At 35.2% G+C, this 17,887-nt stretch overlaps 3 protein-coding genes across 3 annotated transcripts; all 3 read left to right on the top strand.

Moving 5' to 3' along the window:
• Positions 1–2,267: 2,267 nt before the first annotated feature.
• Positions 2,268–9,996, top strand: LOC114719038 (aconitate hydratase, cytoplasmic-like). The gene is made up of 19 exons (XM_028904496.1): positions 2,268–2,674; positions 3,455–3,559; positions 3,709–3,869; positions 3,951–4,043; positions 4,359–4,544; positions 4,872–5,033; positions 5,589–5,733; positions 5,822–5,964; positions 6,059–6,115; positions 6,206–6,285; positions 6,379–6,454; positions 6,717–6,902; positions 7,002–7,069; positions 7,159–7,277; positions 7,845–7,966; positions 8,718–8,816; positions 8,900–9,379; positions 9,554–9,653; positions 9,911–9,996. Exons 1-18 carry the CDS (start codon positions 2,380–2,382, stop codon positions 9,575–9,577), a joined length of 2,601 nt encoding a protein of 866 aa, XP_028760329.1. The 5' UTR covers positions 2,268–2,379; the 3' UTR covers positions 9,578–9,653; positions 9,911–9,996.
• LOC114719027 (aconitate hydratase, cytoplasmic) lies at positions 9,645–10,338 on the top strand. Its single transcript, XM_028904485.1, has 3 exons — positions 9,645–9,653; positions 9,911–10,153; positions 10,270–10,338. Exons 1-3 carry the CDS (start codon positions 9,645–9,647, stop codon positions 10,336–10,338), a joined length of 321 nt encoding a protein of 106 aa, XP_028760318.1.
• A 1,532-nt stretch (positions 10,339–11,870) lies between these two features.
• On the top strand, positions 11,871–17,216 carry LOC114719041 (AUGMIN subunit 4-like). The gene is made up of 13 exons (XM_028904499.1): positions 11,871–12,072; positions 12,251–12,298; positions 12,487–12,612; positions 12,747–13,076; positions 13,198–13,297; positions 13,458–13,500; positions 14,159–14,252; positions 14,388–14,459; positions 14,640–14,698; positions 15,601–15,669; positions 15,753–15,804; positions 16,104–16,181; positions 16,924–17,216. The coding sequence occupies exons 1-13, from the start codon at positions 11,944–11,946 to the stop codon at positions 16,999–17,001; spliced, it is 1,278 nt and encodes a 425-aa protein (XP_028760332.1). The 5' UTR covers positions 11,871–11,943; the 3' UTR covers positions 17,002–17,216.
• The last annotated feature ends 671 nt before the right edge of the window (positions 17,217–17,887 follow it).

The following is a 17,887-nucleotide window of genomic DNA, read 5'->3' as shown; positions in this document are numbered from 1 at the left end:
TATATAGTAATCACTGAGCATGTCACGTGAAGGTAGACATCACTACTCAATAAAATAATAAATGGTTAATAATTAGAAAAAATGACAAATAAAGATTCCTGAGTTATCAAAACTACAGAAAGGTCACCTAAATAAACAAAATTACTATGAAGAATCTAGTTTCATATTACAAATATGAAATCTTTACGAAATGTCTGAAATACTTATCAACCAAATTGTGATTTAGTTTATTGAAATTGTCATTCGTTAAAGTAAACTTATTATTTCTTATAATCAACTTGTCATTTGGCATACTTTCAACCAAGTTATGATTTGATTTACTGAAATTGTCATTTGCTAAAATGAATTTATCATTTTCTATAGTCAACTTGTCATTTAGTTGAGAAACGTTTCAAACATTTCACCAAGATTTCATATTTACATTATAAGATTGAGTCCTTCATGATAATTTTGCTTATTCAGGTGATCTCTGTGTAATTTTGGTAATTTGAGAGTCTTCATTTGTGATTTTTCCTAATAACTAAGAAAAAAATTTAAAATTATAGAATGAACACGCACTTGCTGAGAAAGAAAGAAGGTAAAATTAGGGAGAAGATCTAAAACTGGATCATAAGAATTAAAATCAGGATGAATATTATGTGTAGTCTTTTATTATAATATCAGTAAGTAATGACTTTATTTTTAACTTCTTTCTAATAAATATTATTTTTCTAAGTCCTCTCATTCTAACTTTTTTCAAGGAAAAAGGTAATTATACGGAAAATTCTCTCTTCGCGGACAATTTTGACTGTCCAAGCAGACATGTACTTATATATGGACACCCTAAATAAAAAAAAAAAAAGTAACAAATGCGTGGATTGATTGATCACGTATTCAGATAATAAATAATTTAAAGTAAGATTGTTTTAACTTATACGGTAGTATATTTTGTCAATATTTAAGTATTTCAAAATTAATTCTCAAATGAAACAAATCTAACTTTTTAATTTTAATCATATCTTCAAATATAACGTAAAGTAATAATATTTAATTATAAAATAACTATTGTGTTTAAAAGAAATTTAAAGTCAGATTATTCTCAAAAGTAAAGTTGTACCTCTTCTCCTTTATAATTATAAATATTATTAAAAAAATGCTGCCATTGCCATTAAACATTTCATTGGAAAAAAATTAAATATTAACAAAATATTTTTAAATACTATTCTAATTATAAGAGCTAGTTAACTAATTTGATGAGATTAATAAAATAATTTAAATTAGTTATTTATAATAAATATGTGTTGTCTTGCCTAAAATATCTTTGCTAATAAAATGTATCGGTTATAACTACCATTGTTAGAAAGATTACTTTGGAAAAAATACATAAATAAAAGAGAAAATAGATTGGGGTCTTATATTTAGGATCAAAATAAAAATTAAACGAGGTCTTATACTACGGACCGGAAGTAATAGTATGTTAAGTTTAAATTTTAAAAGTAACAACGATCGGGGCAGAAAATACTCTTTTGTTTTTTTTGACCTTACAGAAAATACTATTTGATACTAACCGAATTGGAATTTAAAAATTAAAAAATACTTTATAAAACTATAAAAAAAAATAATTGAACTACTACTATAACGTTAGAAGATTTTGATGGAGAACTTTTACCATTCTCAAATTTAATCTAAACATGCTAAATATTGTTCTTGATTACTACTAATAACAAATTAATTTTAATTGTATTCATTACTATTGCGGCTTCCCTTCCCTATTATTGGGCAACCTCTTGTTTTAAATTGATGAAAATGACTTTGACCACACAAAAAAAAAAAAATTTGATGAGAATGATGGAACACTGTTTTATGAAATTAATTCACGAATATTCAAGACTGTATTTATGGATCAAAATTAAAATAAGTTTAAAATATAATAAAAATCATTACTTAAATTTAGACCAAATTTTAATAATTTAAAATTATAAGAACTAAAATCAAAATTGGATACTGGCAAGGGATGCAAACATGAGAAATTTTTGCATGCAATTGTTGTGCCACGTCACTCGTGATTAGTAAATAATAACATGCCACGTTGTATTTCATTGCAGCATCCCGCGTGTTTATTGGAGAATGCATAAACGACGCAGTATCCTGGGAGTACTGTAATTCTCTCCATGATCCCCGAATACTATAAAACACGTGTCGCTATACCATACGATGACTCCCAAAAAGGTCCCTCCACAGCAGCATAACCTTCCAGCTCAGCATCTCCTTCGTCTCGCTTCTGCTCTAGCGCCTTCCACCACCCTCCTGCACCCCGTAATCACCACCACCTTCTTCCATAGAACCTCAAATTTTCTTTTCTCTGCAACTTCCAACCATAATCCTCACTAACCTCCCGTCATGTGCACACACTACCACTCTTCTTCTTCTTTCTTGCTACTAAAAGGCGCCTCTAACCTTCGCTTTCTTTCGTCTCTGTCTAGACCGTCCTCTGTTTCGAAGATTCCGCTATCATCTGTTTCTTTTCCCAACCAAAATCTTCAGAACTCGAGCTTCTACTCGGCTCTTCCCCGCATTAGACGCTCGACTGCCCCTTGGAGCCACGGCATCGATTGGCGTTCCCCTCCCAGTCTTCGAGTCCAGGCCAGAGTTGCTGCTCTGCGGCCTCCGCCGTCTCAACGTTTCGCTACCATGGGTATGGATATAGTGATTCATAATGTATGTTGTAGAAACTGAAAATGTTTAGATGATTTGCTTTATTGTGGAATCTTCGGGAATGGTGGGATTTATCGTGGTCTTCTATCTTGTATGTGTTATTTCCTTTTTGATATTGCATACAGCATTATTTCTTATCGGTTCTACGCATGGTTTGATCATACCACATAGTTGGTGCATCTGGTTCAAGCCTCGACAGCATGAATCATTTTATTTTGCTCTATGGTTTTATTGTCAGTATTGGAGCCAGGAGTTAGTTCGTGTTTTTATATGTTCGACGTTCTTCAATTGAATAAACTCAGAGCGAATTTGAGTTGAAGTCAACAAATAGTAATCAATCGCACCGTTTAATGGTACTATGAATTGTAAATAATCTTGAACTTTTATATTTTGTATGTGTATTTTTATATATGAAAAATTGATTAAAACACATTTTTAATTTTATAAAATTTTGATGAAAGGGCGCGCTCACAAACGAAATATTTACTCATGGTATGTGTCATGGATTGATTAATTGATAGATTATTTTGTAGCTGCTTAACAGAGGGAGGGTAGAATTCTCATGAGACACTGAAATATTGTCATCCACGCACTGTTGTTAGCTGTAACTGAGGTTGAACTTTTACGGTTTCATGTGACACCTCCCAACCGAAAAATAAAAAATTAAACCAAAGACTTGATGTAGAATGTAAATTTTGAATATTTTATTGCTTATCATTGTAAAATGCTAAAGATGTTGATGCACTTTTCTTGAATTCAGCTTCTGAGCCTGCCTACAAGGGAATATTGACCAGTCTTCCCAAGCCTGAGGGTGGAGAGTTTGGAAAGTTTTATAGCTTGCCTGCTCTTAATGATCCAAGGATTGGTATGTAAAACTCGTCTATACTTAGACTTATCCCAAGTATTGTTGAAGGTTTCTTGAATATGTCATTATTTATAAATGCGAATGGTGCTTTTTTTCCTCTGATGCTTGATGTGTTCAAATAAAATCTTTTTGTGTTCTGGGCATTGCAGATAGGTTGCCATATTCAATTAGAATACTTTTAGAATCTGCGATACGAAATTGTGATAACTTTGAAGTTACCAAGGATGATGTTGAAAAGATTAGCGACTGGGAGAATACATCACTTGAGCAAGTTGAAATCCCTTTCAAGCCTGCCCGTGTCTTGTTGCAGGTTCAGATTGCTACTTTTATCATTAAGTTGGTTTGGAGCTATATTCTGCTCAACTGACTCCTATGTCTTTATCTTCATCAGGACTTAACTGGAGTCCCAGCTGTGGTTGATCTCGCTTCAATGAGAGATGCTATGAAGAATCTGGGCAATGATCCCAACAAGATTAATCCTCTGGTATGTGGCAAACTATGGAAAACTTATTCTTGCATCATGCACATGTGGCATGTTTTTATTTATATATTTGTTTGCGGGGTCACCTGCAAAGAAATCAAAATCTGCTTCTCTTCCCAAGTTTGAATGGTGTGACACCAATGGCCAAATGGCGTGGAAGAAGCATTTCTCCTTCTGTACTTGATTGTCTCTAATTAGTACGCACTTAATATATATTTTGCACCTATATTGTTATTATTTCATCTCTTATTGCTCGTTGATGTCATTATTCATAGGAATCACATAATCATTGTTCCAAGCTAATTTACTTGCACGTAGGTACCAGTGGACCTTGTCATTGATCATTCAGTTCAGGTGGATGTGGCGAGATCAGAGAATGCACTGCAGGAAAATATGAAATTCGAATTTGAGAGAAACAAAGAGAGGTTTGCCTTTCTTAGATGGGGATCATCTGCGTTCCGTAACATGCTTGTTGTTCCTCCTGGATCAGGAATTGTTCACCAGGTATATGTGTATGTTTGGATTTTGGGATTTGAAGGAGATAGTATAACTGTAATCTTTATCCTTGCACGATACCAGTTTCCGGTAACCAAGCCTATAGTTAGTTTTCTTGATAATTATCCATGCTTTAAAAACTTTTCATTCGTCAATTGTTCTCAGAGAATTCTTAAAGCTGTTATAGTTTGTGAGGTTCTTGAGAATTTTCCTAGAGCAGGCCTGCTTTGGATTCGTCTGATATACAACTAACGACATTGTGGTGAAGATGTTTGAATTTAGACTTGATTTAGACCAAAATTAGAGATTTTGACTTTGACACTGGTGAATTTGTAGGTCAATCTTGAATACCTAGGGAGAGTTGTTTTTAACACCGACGGCCTACTCTACCCTGACAGTGTTGTTGGCACAGACTCCCACACAACAATGATTGATGGGTTGGGAGTTGCTGGATGGGGAGTAGGTGGAATTGAAGCAGAGGCGGCAATGCTTGGCCAGGTATGTGGTCTTAACTGCTGATTTTAAAAGGTATCCGCCTGTTTATAAAATTTTAAAAACACATGCCACAAAATGAGAAATTTCCTTTGGAAGCATGTGTAATTAACATCTGGCCATTCTTCCTAGGAGTAATGACTATAAAAGTTGTTATGTATTTATATGGCATCTACGGTAGATATGCTGGCTGCTGAAGCATCGTATATTCTTTGCCGATTTGGATCTCTTAGGTGTTAATTATGCTAATTCAGAGTGAATCTTGTTCTTTATTCTGCTTGCTTAATGTGATGAGGCTATAGATTTTTTCCACCATTATAGTCTTGAGTTGTTTAAAATATTCTTGGCATTGGAAAGTTGTATTATTGAAATCCAACTTGGCAAAAATTCTTGATTTACCTTTAGGTAATGTTGTCTCTTGAAATCTAGGTTAGTTCAACTACTTCTCACTCTTGCTACTAGATTATGACAGCACATCGCAGATGTATATGCTTAATTTTGGGTAAGAATTCGTACTTAAAAGGAGTTATCCATTGATATTGTGTCATTTTAATGTTCCAGCCAATGAGCATGGTTCTTCCTGGTGTTGTGGGGTTTCAATTGTCGGGTAAATTACGTGATGGTGTTACAGCTACCGATCTGGTGTTAACTGTGACCCAAATGCTAAGAAAGCACGGAGTTGTTGGCAAGTTTGTTGAATTTTATGGTAAGTTTATTCTCGTGAGGCTGCAGTTACTGGGACTGTAATGAAATTCTAAAACTTTGGAGGTTTCTAATTTAATTTAGACGTGTAGGTGAGGGCATGCGTGAACTATCAGCTGCTGATAGGGCTACAATTGCCAACATGTCTCCCGAGTATGGAGCGACAATGGGGTTTTTTCCTGTTGATCATGTCACTTTGGAGTATCTGAAACTAACTGGAAGAAGTGAAGAAACAGTAATACTAATCTTCCAGTCTTTGTAGGAAGTTTCAGGTTTTGATGCTGAAAGTCTACGGTATGCTATTAACAATCATTTCATTTCTGTACCAGGTGTCTATGATTGAAACATATTTGCGTGCAAACAAAATGTTTGTTGACTACAATGAGGTATGTTCCCTTCTCCAGATCTTCTCATACTGAAACTGTATTTTGATATGAGAATTCAGATTCAAGTTCGGGAAAACTTATCTTATCCAGCCGCAACAAGAACGAGTATATACTTCCTATTTGCATTTGGAGTTGGGAGATGTTGAGCCTTGCGTTTCAGGACCAAAGAGGTATCTGTGATATTTCTAGTACTCTGAGTCTTCCTTTATTCTGATGCATCCCTTAATTTATTAATGAAGATTTTGCTTGCTCACTCTTAAAAGGCCTCATGATCGAGTTCCTTTGAAAGACATGAAGGCTGATTGGCTTGCATGCCTTGACAACAAACTTGGATTTAAGGTAAAATAGGTTTGTCAAGAACCTCAATGTCAATGACGAGAGTGGATTACACTAATTGTTTTCGTTTCTTTGTATAAATGACTTTTTGTCCTGCAAGATCCATTGAATATAAAAAAATGGCAATCATTCGAGTTACTGATACAACTTATTGATGGATCTCCAGTCATTTATATTTTTTTAACAAATGAAAAGTGTGCTTTATATGCTTAAGTGTGTAAGCATGTGCTGTGGTTTGTTATATAACGATGGAAATTTCTTGCAGGGATTTGGAGTGCCCAAAGAAGAACAGGATAAGGTGGCGAAGTTTACTTTTCATGGACAGCCCGCTGAAATAAAGCATGGTAGTGTCGTTATTGCGGCTATTACAAGTTGTACAAACACATCAAACCCTAGTGTAATGCTTGGGGCTGGTCTTGTTGCAAAGAAAGCTTGTGAACTAGGTTTGGAGGTAATTTTTGGAAGAAGTGTAACTTTCATTAGATTTTGAAGAATTTATATAGAGATTCAAGCATTAAGAAACTTAACAGGAACAATTAATTCTAAACAGGTTAAGCCATGGATCAAAACAAGTCTTGCTCCAGGATCTGGAGCTGTCACAGAATATCTGCTCAAAAGGTATGCCTGCCAGTCTCTGTGTCAATCATGAGAATGTTCTATGAGCATTGTCATCTGTACTGATATTTTTTATGAACTTTTTGTGTCAGTGGCCTTCAAAAGTATTTAAACCAGCAGGGGTTTCATATTGTGGGCTACGGATGCACGACTTGTATAGGGAACTCCGGAGAACTAGATGAATCGGTTGCTTCTGCAATTGCTGAAAATGGTATCACTGTGATATCCCTGTCGCTCGTGATATAGAAACTAATTTAACATGGTATAAGAGGTTGACTCTGATAGAGCTCTGCTCTAAATATAAATGCAATAGTATAAAATAAGAGGATACCGAGTGAGGGAAATACTGAGATTTTGCTATTAAATGCTTTTGAACCGAATCAGTCTTACAAAAGGGAACTCCACTGATTCTGGCTGGAACCCTATTCCCTAATGCAAAATGGACAATGAACTGAACACAACAAAGCAAAACAAGGTTCGTCACTGGTGTTTGAGAGACCAGCACTCTTCTCACTTCTATATGACTCTCAAAACATAGTATGAGTGCTCCCAAAAGCTAAATACAAAATATTAGTAGCAACAAAAAGTGAAAGGTTTCCTTGGGTAGTTACAGACCTTTTGTCCATTCAAGTGGATTTTGCCTAGTTATTCTATCTGCATCTTACTCTTTTTCTATGAAAATTTTAGTGCTGTTTAAGTAACTCTAAATTCATGTGCCTTTTTTTTTCCCCCAAAAACATCTTTAGCAATCTAATTATGCTCATTCCCATCCGTGCAGACATAATTGCTGCAGCTGTTCTTTCTGGAAACCGAAATTTTGAAGGCCGCATACATCCATTGACAAGAGCTAACTATCTTGCATCTCCTCCATTAGTGGTTGCCTATGCCCTCGCTGGCACGGTAGGCAAAATAAATATTTATCCTATGCCTGGTTGCTTCTGTGCCTCCAAGACAGAAATGCTAACACGTGAATTTTATATTGATGTTTTAACATTTGATTTACATTTGATCAGCAAGCAAAACTGCAGCAGATATGGGGGTTTTATATCAAGTGAACTGAGATGCAAAAGTCTTGCTTCCTTGATTATTTATGTTCTAGTAGATATTATTCTGAAGGCCTCACATAACCTCAAATTCATGCTTGGCACTGGTTCAATTACCGCTTTGAACATATTGAAACTTGCGGTATCCTTGTTTGGTGGGGCTTTTGGAGGGGAGGGGAGAGTGGAGATTGTTTGAGAAAACTCCCCTCCTCTCCATTGAGTCAAATAGGGGGCTGAAGTGTTGAATAAGTGAGAATCAATAATAAGATGATAATCACGATGCATTTATTAAAATTGTTTTTGCTTCGATGGTCTTATTCTTTTTTTTTTTTTTTTGGGTAACAGGAAAGAAATTCGATGGTCTTATTCTAACTGCAACAATATATTGGTAAATAAATATATTGTGACTTAGGGTAAATCTGATAATATGAATCCTAGTCCTTTTTCAACCCCTTTTAAGGTTGGAAAAAAATCATGAAGAAGAATTTTTGTCCTTTATTTTTGAGTGGCACTGTTTCTTCATTTGTTGAACACATTCAAATCAACTTCATCATTAGTAAAGCAGTAAATGAGTTCAGTCCTAGCATAACATTCCTTTTATCTGTTAGGTTGACATTGATTTTGATAAAGAGCCCATTGGAACTGGGAGGGATGGTAGAAGCATATATTTCAAGGATATTTGGCCCAGTAACGAAGAGATTGCAGAGGTAGTGGAGAAACAGAGAATTGTGAGCAAAAATGTACTTAATTGGACAAATCGTAACCATTCTTTCTTCTTTCATTTGTATAGGTTGTTCAATCTAATGTGTTACCTGATATGTTCAAAAGCACATATGAAGCTATCACAAAGGGCAATCCCTTGTGGAACCAGCTAACAGTGCCTACTTCTACTCTATTTTCTTGGGATCCAACCTCCACCTACATTCATGAGCCTCCTTATTTCAAGAACATGACAATGGACCCACCAGGTCCTCATGGGGTAAAAGATGCTTATTGTTTATTGAATTTTGGAGATAGCATAACAACAGATCATATTTCTCCGGCTGGGAGCATCCACAAGGACAGCCCTGCTGCAAGGTATCTCCTTGAGCGTGGAGTGGATTACAAAGACTTCAATTCCTATGGAAGCCGTAGAGGTAATGATGAAGTGATGGCAAGGGGCACCTTTGCCAATATCCGCCTTGTGAACAAGCTTCTAAATGGGGAAGTTGGACCAAAGACAACACACATTCCTACAGGAGAAAAGCTCTATGTTTATGATGCGGCAGTGGTTAGTCCCTCGACATGACGTTTTCCTTTTGGCTGTTAATTGTATATACATGGTCTTTCCCTGTATTTTGAGCATAAATTTCGCTGTTGGATTAGTTTTGACAGTGGTTTGATAGATGTTGCTTGATAAAAGCTGTCAACCAATAACATCTAAGCCATCAGTCATATATTGCAGAGGTTACAAAGCTGCTGGTCATGACACAATTGTTTTAGCCGGAGCTGAGTATGGAAGCGGAAGCTCCCGGGATTGGGCTGCCAAGGGTCCGATGCTTCTTGTAAGTTCGTGTACAATCCTCCGTTAGATCAAAACTTAGAAAATGAACTTTTGGTTTTGTTTATTAATTTTTCGAGTAAAAATAAAATGTAGAAAAATTTTAATGGTAGGGTTGTAAAATGCAGAGAACCTCATAGCAAATAGCAATCACTTATAAAAAAGGAACCTAACTATGCTGAGTATGGCATCTTCTATTTCATCCATCTGTGTTTGCTTCTGTCTCAGTGCTTATCAGTTTGAACTTTCATCCAATATCAGGGAGTGAAAGCAATAATTGCCAAGAGCTTTGAGAGAATCCATCGAAGCAATCTTGTTGGAATGGGAATAATTCCTCTCTGTTTCAAGTCTGGTCAGGATGCAGAAACCTTAGGACTCACAGGTCATGAACGTTACACAATTGATCTCCCAAGTAATATTGGTGACATTAGGCCTGGCCAAGATGTCAATGTTACAACAAACACGGGCAAATCTTTTACGTGCACATTACGATTTGATACAGAGGTAATTGTCTCCCCTTCCTTGCTTTCTTTGTCTCATCAGCTATTTGATTATCTGCCAGGGATAGATAAGGTGAAATTTTCTTGATTCTGAGAAATTATGAAAATTTCTATCTGCAGGTTGAGTTGGCATATTTTGATCATGGCGGTATTCTTCCTTATGTCATCCGCAACTTGACTAAACGATAAGTCTCTTGAAGAGATTCTCAAGTACAATGGATCGACAAAAACGATTTATATATCAAGTTGATTATGAATAGATACGTGAACATTTCATGCGTATTCTTAAGTGCATTTTCATCGCCTACTCTTGATTCACATGGTCGATCAATATCTTTTAAACTCTGTCTGATTGAGCTCATCTCAAGCATTGCTTGGTCAATTGTTCCTTTTGATCTTTTGGTGGTGTTCCTGATTTCTGATCTACAGGTTGAATCATGAAAGTTTTAATCCATTACCTAATATTGTCTCTTTCTTCATCACATAAATTGTATGGACGCTGACAGATGATTAACAGAAAAAAACATGATTTTTATTAGTGCTTCCAGTGTAATTCATCCAACATTGTTTACGTTTTCGAAATCATCTGGCTTGTGCCTGGAAATTTGTTTACAAAGAAGATCCTAGCACACTGAAATGGCGCTCTAAGGTTTTTTATGTATAAGGTGAGCGCAAATAAACTGCAATAAAGTGAAAGATTCAGAAGTAAGAGGTACACTTAATATTTCAGATGGTAAAGTTTATTATGTAGTCGTTCTGGTTCTTGCACCTCTTCAAATTACGCGCAAATTTATTTATTTATTTATTTTTTAACCTTGCACTGGTTCTCATGTAATCTTACATGTCAAATAGTTATTTACTCTAATCAATTTCTTCAATGAAAATATGACAGGATATAATTTTTATAGATAAATGTTTTCCTAATCAAATTATTTTTTTTAAAGAATTTCTATCTTTGTTAAGTTTAAATTAAAAAAGATGATAAAATACGACAATGATTGGGCTAAAGTTTTGCGGATCTTTTTCTGGCAAAAGAAATATTTTATTTTTGAGATGTGAACTGGATATTGTAAAAGAGAGAGATTGACATATTAAAGTAAACTAAAAATAAAAAGAAAAATCTCATAAAAAGAACTTAAAAATTACTAATTTTGTTATTTACAAGTTTAGTTTAGTTAAAATCTGTTAAAATGTAAGATCAATCTTAATTTGAGATTTAATAATTTTCAGATTATTTTCAGTAAATCTAAAATTTCAATGTAAAATAAACACGTAGTAAATTAATCAGACGAAAATGTTAACCATTCCAGGGAGGCCAGAGCTGAGCAAATTTTTTTGAATCTACCTCTTCCTAACTGACAGTTTCTTTCTAGTTATTTTCCGGGCCTCACTAAAATAAATCAGTCTCTAAATTTTGACTTATTACACCTTTCTACAATTTGACTTGATTAAAATTTAATCTCTAAACTTTAACTTGATGAAGTTAATCTTAATTTCAATTGTTTAAAGATTAAGGACTCGATTTTAATCAAGTCAAAATGTATAAGCATGGGTGAGTGAAAACTGAAAACTTCGGATCAAATGATTAATTTTTCCCCCCAAAAAAAAAAAAGATTTTTAAAAAGAAAGAAAAAGATAAAATTTCAAGTTGAAGATCGGAGGGATCCATTTGAATTTTGAGGCAAATCGACGATATTTCTGAAATTGAAAGTTCCAGCTTCTAAATCCCGCGAAAGTCCGGCGAGGTCTTGTAAGAGAAACGACGCCTTCTTCTTCTTCCCTGACCCTGATCCGATGGTGAAGGGGCTGCACGGCCAAAACCTCCCCGCCGATGTCACTCAGGTCATTGATCAGTTGGAACGCCACTGCTTGGCTCCCGATGGATCTCTCATCTCCAAGCCATTATACAACGATCTCCAAGTGGTAATTTTCACTCTGCTTCCGACTTCCTCAATTGTTGTTTCTTTGGTGTTTGTGAAAATTCCCATGTAAAATCGGGACATGGATGCTTCATTTTGGTTTAAAATCTTGCAGTGCTTCTGCTGAATTAACATGTAGCGTTGAATGTTGTTCGATATTCATTTTCTGAGTTGTGTTGCAGGCGAGAGAGGAAATGTGCAGGGAAAGACTGAGGTACCTGGAAGCCATGGTAAATGATTATTCATAGAATAACATTAAAGTCCTGAATTGTATCTTTATCTTTGAAATTTTATTATATTTGGATTTTAAACAAATGATATGGGACAGATATTTTGTTTTTGCTTATAGTCTTAGTTGGTAGCTAAGGAGGGTGTAAAAATTAATTCACTGATACGTATTTATATGGGTTGGCTGCAGGCAATTTACTCTGAGGCCATTGCAATGGTTGAGGAGTATCAGCAAGCCATTTCTGTGGCTAATCTTGGAGGAATTAGAGATACAGCCGGTCTATATCCACAACTTGGATTGAAGAACTCCCCTCAGGTGTTGCATACTTGTACTATAAACTTGACATAAATGACCATAGTTTTCTTTTACAGGGAGGCATAGTAATGCTAGTATGCTTATTCATTTTTTGGGTTCTGGTCAACTATATGTAAATGCCTATGGATTTTCAGGTCTATGAGACTTTAGAGCATCGAATGGTTGTGGCTGAAGCAGCTCAAAGACTGAGGCTTCCTCTTCTCTCCAAAGATGGTGAAATTCATAAAGAAGATATTGAAAAGTTGAGTGCAGCATCTCGAAGCTCGCTGGACAGTACTAGTACCAGCAGCTCAAGCATTAATCCTAATCTTACCACTCCAAATAGCTCTGTTGGCAGTGCCGCTACTGCTCTAGCTGCTACAGATCCAGGAGAACTTGGAGTTGGTGGTGTCCCCAACCGTTTTCTTGGGATCACGCCTGCTTATTTGTGGCAAACTCAGCTTCAACAAACACCATTATCTGTGGTATACTATGTAACTCAGAATATGTGTTAGGTTTCAAGCACACTCTTTCTTAGGTTTACTTTGAACTGACTAACTTGGTTTTGTCTTCAAATACTGAAGTGTTGAGCATTTGTGTGTTTAGGACATGACAGAGTATCGCATGTCTCTCTCTCGGGAGATAGAGACTCGATTGAAGGTGAAATGCGATAAGTTAGCAGATGCCTTTGAACTGGATGACATTGGTAAGTGTTTTATATGCTTCAGTTCTCCTATTTAAGTTTCATTGCCCCCGATATATTTCATTAACTGGATACTACTGAAAAATGTGATCATACATGTACTTTGTTTATATCATTTACTTTTTTAGTGATCCTCATACTGATTCCTGATTTCATGATCCAGATTCTTCACCATCAGGAAGTCCAAGTACAAGGCTTCCAGAAAGGTTTGAGCAAACTCCTGGAGCCTCGTCCTTATATTGTTTAGAATTTTCCCCTTTGCTTGCAATTGAGAAACCTTGTCTGCTCTTTTCATCAGTCAAATGAATGGTATTTTTGTTCAATTATGCAACATAGGGCCTCTACTTGAGAAGTGCATGATTGAAAGCGTTACACTGCATACGCTTCATTCTTAGGTGCAGAAAAATTGACTAGATGGTATAATTTATGCCCCGAAGTATCATTTTTATAATTTGGGGAAAGTTGTCTGATGATACTAATTCTATTTTCATGCAGATATGAGAAGTGTTCAATGATGGAAAATTGACCGTAGTAACTGACCTAGCTAATGATAAATAGGCAGATTTTCCTTTAATATTGATAAACTGAGTAATTTGGATCCAGTTCTGCTGGTTTCTTTAGCTGCGTTAGATGGAGGATTTATCTATATATAACCTGTGTTTTCTTTGACTTCTAGGCGATATCCTAGTTCATATTTTTAATTACTTATGCTAACTATGTATACTGAGCTAATGAGCGTCTTCTTTTTAATATGAAGTAAACACTGCAGCATTAATTCTTCCCATGTTCCAGTAGCTGTAAGTTCTGTGCTGGACCTCTCCATAGACTACAATTTCTCACTCTTCATATCTACTCTTTTACCAGGGTGAAATTGTTGATTGAGGAGATTGAAAGAGAAGAAACAGCACTAAGGGACGACCTTTATTCTGCAGATAGAAAATTTGCTGAATATTATAATGTACATGCTTGGTCATTTTGTAGAATAACCCTTCTGAAATCACATCTTGAATCTCTGTTTGTGTGTTGGGGCATGCATTCCATTTGCATTTCTTTTCAGTGTTATGTGGATGCTGAAACCGTTATTCTCAATTAGGTCTTGGAGCAGATACTTGGAGTGCTTATTAAACTAGTTAAAGATTTGAAGTTGCAGCATCAACATAAATACGTGAGTATCATCAATATATTAATGTATAATATAAAATTTATAAGAAACCATACTATTTATAAACCATGAGTAAATAATGTTCACCTTGGACTCCATGTGAAGCATATGGTGCCCAGTCTTGTTTAATATTATCTATTTTGATAACCAAGGTTGTATTGACTAAGTTCAATGTATATGTAGGATGAGCTGCAGAAGACTTGGCTTTGTAAGAGATGTGAGACCATGAGTGCAAAATTGAGGTTTGTTTGCCGTATGCTACTTTCATCATTTCTTTGTTCTTTATTTTTCATATGATTGTTGTACTTTTTTAGACCCCAAAAAAGGGGCGTGAATTACCAAAGGTGGATAGAAAACATTGCTTCTCTTAAAGGGTTAAAGATGGAAGAAAGTAAACATGGAAATCTTTAGTACTTAGCATCTCGGAAAAGTGAGACTGACCCTTTTCGTTGCAGGAACAGAATGATTCTATGCGCAAAATAATATTGTTTCCAAATTTAAATCATTTGGTTGCAGTTTTGTTGCGTTGCATTCATCTCTTAACTATGGGTTTCGGTAAATTATTTACTTAACAGTTGGAGGATATTGTTATGTAATCAACCTGCAAGGTAATATGTTGAATTGTATAGTAGTAGCAGGACATCTCAATCTCATTGCTTGGCAAATTAGTTCCAAGAAGATATTGTGCTAAATGGGACATCAAACATTAATTAATTAAATATTATTAATCTGCTTGAGCCTACATTGAACATTTTGAAAAAATGCAGTGTTAAAGAAACTTTAGTGTCAGGATATGGATTTCATATTTTATTCCCAACAAAACATTTGGGGGATTTATGCTGTTTGATAATTGAAATCAAAGTCAAAATCACTATTAAACTAAGGGCTATGTATTACTACCGTTGTGCTAAATGGCAAGATTTTGGTGAGGATAATCTGGAAAGAGAGAAGTGTGAATTATGTTGGGGGTAGTAACTGAAAGGGAACAAATATGTTGCTTCTAGACGCAATCTGGTATTTCATTCTGAATGAAGTGTTCTAATAGCTGCAAACTTTTTATTTTTCGAGACTATTTTTATCAGCAATTTTAATTCTTGCCAAGTTCTGTTCTCTGATATATGAGCTATTTGCCATTTCAATTCAGGGTTCTTGAACATGTTCTTCTGCTTGAAACTTACACTCAGGATTCTATTCCCGCCCTTCATAAGATAAGGTATCAAAGATAGCTATACCTCTTTTAACTTCATAGCCTGTACTTGGTTTGATATTAATCATCCTTTTTCTTACTGGTTCTAGGAAGTATCTTGTGGAGGCTACAGAAGAAGCTTCTATAGCATATAATAAAGCGGTATAATTCCTGTTTCCTCTAGTGTTCTTTTGGCACGAAGGCGCAAATTCGTTAGTGCAGAATATTATGTCACTGTTATACTTTGAATCATTGGATTATTGGATTCCATGACATAATCTGCTTATCCAATCCCCAAGACGTGATCTACCTTTTGTGCTAGCCTCAAATATTCTTACGCAATATGGTTTTAGTTTCATCTGATGCGGCGGAGCTTATGTTTATCAGTGTTATGATAATATGATTACCTTTACATCCATCTAGTTTGTCTTTATAGATTATATATGAATCTGTTTTACCAGGTTACTCGTCTCCGTGAATACCAAGGTGTCGATCCTCACTTCGACAACATTGCAAGGCAATACCATGTTATTGTGAAGGTGAATATTTATTTGGCTTATCAGTTACTCCCTCTGGCCGCACATTAATTTTTTTCCACATGTGCCCCCAATTTAATGTTTGAATTTCTATCTTATATTTAATGTTATTAATTATTACTCCCAATATGATGAAGGGCATAATTGCGGTAATGTAATAAATGCACCAAACATGAGCCGTTTGTTTCTCACTCTCTCTTGTCCTACTTATAAGATTCAAAATTTAAATTGGTTTGGTCTTTTATAAGATCCTACTAAGAATTGTTTGAACATTAAATGTGTTTTTTATCAATTTTGATCCTAATTAATTTTCTATTCTCGCTCCTCATTTTTTCTCATGCTTCATTCTCTTTCATCTTTTATCGCATTGCTAATGTTTTCTCTCTTTTTACTCCCTCGTTAAATAAGAACATATTTGGGGGAAAAACAGGCTTAATTTTTTTACATATTTATTGCTTTTAAGTAATTTTAATTGTTCTCTCAAACCTCATAATTTAGTTAATAGAATCTTATAAAAAAGATAGGAGAGAATATAATTTAGAGCAAAACAAGTCTCCCAAAATTCTCTTATATTCAAGACTGGAGGGAGCATAACATTAGTAGATGTTCTTTGTCTCACCAAACCCATAACACACTCCCACACTTCATATGTGTCTGTCATTACTCATTACCATGGTCAATTGGGTAATTGACTTTCACAGAGGATGGTGCTATGGGGATTTCTTACGCTTATGATTCTTTACAGAAATTGGAGAATATGAAATGGACAATTCAGCAAGTGGAAATGGACCTGAAACGCTTGCCAGATAACCCAGGCACCTAGAATACAATATATGGTACTGTTTAATTTTGTATTAGAAATATTTCTGTCTACTTGGTAACAGCCAACAAGGTTTGTAAATGAACATGAGGCTTTTCTTCTTTCTTTTTTGCTTCTTTCTTTTCTTATTTTATCCAATCCTGGTTTGGCTAGATAAATGTTGATTTAAATGCCTAGCTCTGAGGCATTTAATGAGATTTCAATTTTCATAGGTTTTATTTTTAATTTTTTTAAAAAGTGCCAATGTCTTCTCGAATGGTTGGTCACTGCCAATGTTATAGGAAAACGGTATCATCAATGCATATTCATAAATATTTTGATAAAATAAAATGGTTTGTTGGCCAAAGCCATAACGAGCAAGGCTTTCATCTCTTTTGTAGCAAGAAGAAACAATAATACAGAAACAGCACTCAACTTATAGGGTGAGATATAAATTGATTTAGTTTTCATTTTCTAAAGAAGTGAATGGTGATCATGAGAACTTCAGTGGCATCTACTTTACCTGTGTCTCAAAACTCACGCAGATTTAAGATTGTTGTGTTTTTTTCCTGGTAAAACTGGAAAAGAAAATTTTTTTTCCCCTTTTCAGGCAAAAGGGAGGGAGGCAAATGGATGACTGAGTTCTAGCGGGGATCACACGCTGGCTCCCAACTTCCCATAAAAAGGTGAAAATAAAAAATCAAAACGTTGAGTCAAACTGTTCCATTTGGTCCTTGTTATCCAATAATTTTTTCCCCTCCACTTTGTCCGGTAAATTTCTATCTGTCTCTCCCAACACGTTTTCAAGTTAAAATATACATAAAAATCCCTTTCTTATTTTTAATATTTTACTGATACGAAGCAGATCAGAAGGTCCCCATCCAAGCTGATTATGTACAGGCTTCTTCAA

The sequence above is a fragment of the Neltuma alba genome, unplaced genomic scaffold (assembly GCF_004799145.2).
Source record: "Neltuma alba isolate B1F8T4 unplaced genomic scaffold, ASM479914v2 tig00011885_pilon, whole genome shotgun sequence".
NCBI lineage: Eukaryota > Viridiplantae > Streptophyta > Magnoliopsida > Fabales > Fabaceae > Neltuma > Neltuma alba.
This window is presented reverse-complemented; position numbering and strand designations above follow the sequence as displayed.